This window comes from Engraulis encrasicolus, chromosome 8 (genome assembly GCF_034702125.1).
Source record: "Engraulis encrasicolus isolate BLACKSEA-1 chromosome 8, IST_EnEncr_1.0, whole genome shotgun sequence".
In the NCBI taxonomy this organism is placed as follows: Eukaryota; Metazoa; Chordata; class Actinopteri; order Clupeiformes; family Engraulidae; genus Engraulis; species Engraulis encrasicolus.
Genome location: NC_085864.1, coordinates 45,078,691 through 45,083,690, shown reverse-complemented (window position 1 = coordinate 45,083,690; position 5,000 = coordinate 45,078,691). Strand labels below are relative to the sequence as shown.

Sequence of the window (5,000 nt, the reverse complement as noted above, 5' to 3'; positions counted from 1 at the left end):
ACACACCAGACCAATTGCAAGCAGCCGTGTCTCTCTCCTATCTTTTCTTTTCTTCTTTTCGTTTCTCTTTTCTCTGTATCCTTCTCTTTCCCTGCCGTCGTCTGTCTCTCTTTTTTCCCCCTTTTTGTCTTCCTATCTAGCAATCTCTCTGTCCTCGCTCTTATTCTACCTTTCTCTTTCTCTCTCTCTCTCTCTCTCTCTCTCTCTCTCTCTCTCTCTCTCTCTCTCTCTCTCTCTCTCTCTCTCTCTCTCTATCTCTCACTCACTCTCTCTCTCTTTCTCTCTCTCTCTCTCTCTCTCTCTCTCTCTCTCTCTCACTCTCTCTCTCACTCTCTCTCTCTCTCTCTCTCCCTGTGTAATTTGCTCGTCCTCTCCTTCTACAAAGGCAGCCTTTTAAACTCCTTCAAGTATTTTTTTTCTTTCTCTTGAGGCCCAGTGTAAGGGTTTCTGCCTGCCTGGTGGTGCCTGCCTGCCTGTAGCCCACAGGTCAGAAGGCCACGGCGGGTCGCTGAACCATATCCGCTTTCCTTCCCTCTATTGGCGTTCCAAGTCACCGCCATGCATGATGGGGCCCCTTTTGACGGCGTTGTGACGGTGGTTAATAAAAACATGCAGTTCCCACACTGACCATTAGGGGGCGAACCATACAACAATGCGCTCCAGTCAGAGCCTCTGCTCTGTGAGTCACTGTCCTGTGAGGTTTTCTAACATCTCCAGTTTATTACAGCACTGCCGGCCGAACCTGATTGCATACTCTGTTTGTTTATGTCACATTAAGTCCTTCCGCTCAGTATGTTACTCACAAAGCCGCACTGTGTTCATTCACTTTTTTTTCTTCTTCTTCACACAAGTGACTCATCTCAGGCTTCAGGTTATCGCCGTTGTTTTTGTAAGTTGTGTGTTTGAACTGAAGGGTTTATGTGAAAGCTGGATGGGGCGATGTACTGTATGGCGAAACCAGGAAGCTACCTGAGCATATATTAAACTATAGCATAATAAATATGTCTGTCGTAAAACATGCCCAGTCTCCTCGACTTCACACCTGTTGAGCAATATGTTGAAACTATGAGCCTGCATGAAAAATACATGACAATATTACCTAAATGTGAAACTACTTTTCAGTCTCATCTATTGGGAAATGAAATATGCTGCAACTGATAAACATGAAATAAAAATATGATAAAGAGATATATAACGACTGTATGACACAACAAAGTGTACTACAGTGACTGTCACAGGGATTGCCAGGTAAAGAATAGAATAGAACAGAACAGAACAGAACAGAACAGAACAGAACAGAACAGAACAGAACAGAATAGAATAGAATAGAATAGAATAGAATAGAATAGAATAGAATAGAATACATAAGAATAGAATATACTTTTTTGTCACTTTTTTGTCATGAGACCAGTTAGCCGCCAGCTGGTCTCATAGGACCCGATGTTAACTGCTAGCATGGAGGTAAAAGTTGCACTGCCATACTCAGAGAACGGTTGAAAGTACAGGAGAATGGTAAAACTCAATTATTTAACTCAAGTACAGGTGCAGAATAAGCTTATTTCCAAAACATTGTTGCATTTAACAACTGGTAGCTTTAATAGTATTGCGGACATTTACCATTTACTTAAGTTATTTTGTTTTGTCCAGCATCTGTGCCACTGATGTGCAATGCATTCTCTGCTTTCATAAAACACACATATCATCCATCCCTGCTGCGCATGCCCGCGCCGCTCACCTGTTGAGGAATGGGTCGGAGCTGTTTGTGGTCATGGTGCGTGCGTCCTGGGCCATACCGGGGGAGGAGATGGAGTTCTGGGTGCCGGGCCCGTCCTGCTCCATGGCGGTGGGCAGCTGGTTCCTCAGGGCCAGCTCCTGCAGGGAGGGGAAGGGGAGGGGATGCATAAAAAGATTATACACATGATTTTTTTGTTGGTCTCTAAGATTTTATTAGTAACAGGTAGTGGTGTCAACAATGATCGATTCTGCAATGCAATCCAATGCGGGGCATGGACGATCCAGAATCGATACGACCATTTCCAGAATCGATCCAGCAATTTTTTAAGTTTCAATTACTTCCATGTATATTGAAAATGAATGTTAAATTAAATAAAAGCACTTCAAAACATTGCAAGACTGATACAGACTGATACAGCCAATAAATTGTTGCTCAGTATCTGACTACTTGTATTGCCTCATCATGACTGATTAAACATTTTCTTTGCTTTCAGTAGATATGTAATGCATTGTAGAATTGAATCGGATCGGATCGGATCGGATCGCATAGAATCGAATCGAACCGCATCGCTACCTCCCGAATCGTGATCGAATCGGATCGGGAGGGCAGTGCCGATCCACACCAATAGTAACAGGACAGTTCGAGAGAAAGACAGGAAACGTTTGGGAGAGAGAGAGACGTGGAAGGATCGGCAAAGGACGCGAGCTGGAATCGACTGCGTCGGCCATGTAGCAGACAAGTGCTCTACCGTTAAGCCAAGGTAGGGCTGGAACGCACAAAAAGAGGGAACGCATTGTTCAAGCACCGAGCCGAACCACACACTCCCCACCTCTTCTCTTCCACAGAGACAAACGAACACTGACTCAAATACAAAGGTTTAAGTTTCATTATGCTCACAGTGAGTGTATACTATAGTCAGACAGACAGAGAGAGAGAGAGAGGAAAGCCACTTCCTGCGTTCTAGGAGATCATGGGAAGAGTCTCCACCTCACCGTCTAAACAGGAGTCAAAATGGAGGCGATGCTGCAGGCAATATTGGTTTGCGGGCCCTGATTTCCACTGCCTGTTTCCTATCCGGTACAGCTCGACACAGCACTACTCGGCCGCCACTTTTTGCTTTTCGATTGGGGCACGACACAGCTCAATCGTACAGGTAAAGCAAAAAGTGGCGCCGGAGTCACGCTGTGTCGAGCTGTAGGCCTACCAGAAAACTGGCAGTGGAAATAAATAACCTTTAGTGACTCACAGTGGCCTTTAGAGCAGCATTCATTATGCTTTTACTTCACTTTAAAACAATCTGCCTTACATAATAATTGCAGTAGGTCACCAAGTTACAAATAGATGAGAAGCATGTAGATTTGCTTCGTTATACTCCATGGGCTGTTATAGCACTGAGTACTAAACTTTGCATTCTGACTGAGACTCAATTCCGCCTCACACCTGTAGGGTGAAACGTGAGGAGAAACTACCTAATATTTCTTTAAGACAACTTGTCAAAAGGTGGAATCTCGTGAAACGTGAGGAAAAACTACCTAATATTTCTTTAAGCCAACTTGTCAAGAGGTGGAATCTTGTGAAACGTGAGGAGAAACTACCTAATATTTCCTTTTAAGACAACTTGTCACAAGTGAGGTGGAATCTTGTGAAGCCTGATCTACACACGGTGCCAGAAAATCTCTCTCATGACTTCCTTAGTCTGGCCGCATTTAAATATGCGTAGCGGCTGCAATGCACTGATGCCTATCTAGATCCCTAATTAATTTAATAGAGGTCAGGTACTTCAACTTTTCAACTTTATTGTCCCCAGAAGGGGCGATTAGGTGTGCAGCAAGACATAAGCACATACAGCAACAACATACACCACAGGACAGACATAAAGTGACAGACTTGCAGTAGCCTCTTATTGCGGTCTATTCACTATTTGCTGAAAATACTCAATTTTTACATCATAACAACATTGCTATGACATTACCAAGAGCCTTAAGTAACAGATTAAGACATAGCCATTACAATTTTGGTGACAGTAAGGTTATAACAGGCGCTGTGCTAAGGGCCTGAGGACTTAAAAAAAAAGAAAGAAAAAACTCCTGATCAACACAGGACATTTGACGTGTCAATCCGTTAAAAGGTCACTGCAGCTTACAATTGTAACCAAAGTGGCCTACCCGTCTTGTTTTTACTTAACAAAAGGAAATCGTTTTTAAAGAGAATAAAAAAAGGAGGAGGGAGCGAGAATGCAGAGAAAACCGAGACAATTAAACTTGGGTTTCTGGCATAACGTCTGCAGCTGAATGCGAGTAGGCTACAAAGCCCATCCCTCCATGGCCATGAAGCAACAAATCTGGTTCCCATTTCAACAAACGATTGAGAAAGATTTTTTTTTCTTTTTTTTTGTAAACAGCCTTAATGACACAACAAGGCAGGGACCTATTGCAACTCGACTACGGGAACGTTTTGCCTTTTTGACTCACTCACCATAATTGTGACTCAGGGGCGACAAGTACGTATGGATATCTCTTCCAAGGTCATACTCATTGCATCACTATTCAAAAAAGAGGACAGTTGACCACAAATTGACAGACAATTGCATTTCTTAGGAATTGTTCTTGAACTCTTACACAGTGGGAGCTGTGAGTAGACTATAGGCAAGCTCAAAGACAACTAAGTGAAATCAGTGATCCTAGATCAGGACACAACGTTATGTGCTGAATGGACACATTTAGATGCTGTTTTTAATTTCGAAAAGTGTCACTGGCTTGAATGCACCTTCTCCTAACTGTCAGAGCTATGGAAGTAAGAGCTAGGCCAGTGGTTCTCAAACTTTTTGTGTGAAGTACCACCTGAGAAAATATTGAGCCCTCCGAGTACCACCTTGACAACCAACATTAGATACTAAAGGCCTTCATCCAGCATGACGAAAATGTAGACTGTAATGCAAACGTCCTTTTTGGGTTGCCTCGATTGATTTTGAAAATGCAACTGTACTGGTAGGCTACCAGTCAGTGCTGGCTCAGTTTCACTTGTCATAATTTTCAGCCAACTGATTACCAGGCGCCAGCAATACAAACGGTGGTTATGATCATGCTGTTCTAGCTGAAAGCCTTCAAATCAATGAACATAAAATTATTCTTCCAAGTACCACCAGAGATGTCTCAAGTACCACCAGTGGTACGCGTACCATAGTTTGAGCACCACTGAGCTAGGCTAATCCCATTGACTTCCATGTTCCATTTGTACACAAAGATAGCGGCTCATGGAACCTTTG

At 43.2% G+C, this 5,000-nt stretch overlaps 1 protein-coding gene across 1 annotated transcript in view; it reads right to left on the bottom strand.

Moving 5' to 3' along the window:
- The window catches only part of yap1 (Yes1 associated transcriptional regulator), a 56,588-nt gene that overhangs the window by 4,502 nt on the left and 47,086 nt on the right, over positions 1–5,000 (bottom strand). The window contains exon 6 of the mRNA XM_063205828.1: positions 1,736–1,872. Within this exon, the coding sequence (XP_063061898.1) occupies positions 1,736–1,872 (137 nt within the window). The remainder of the gene's footprint in view (positions 1–1,735; positions 1,873–5,000) is intronic.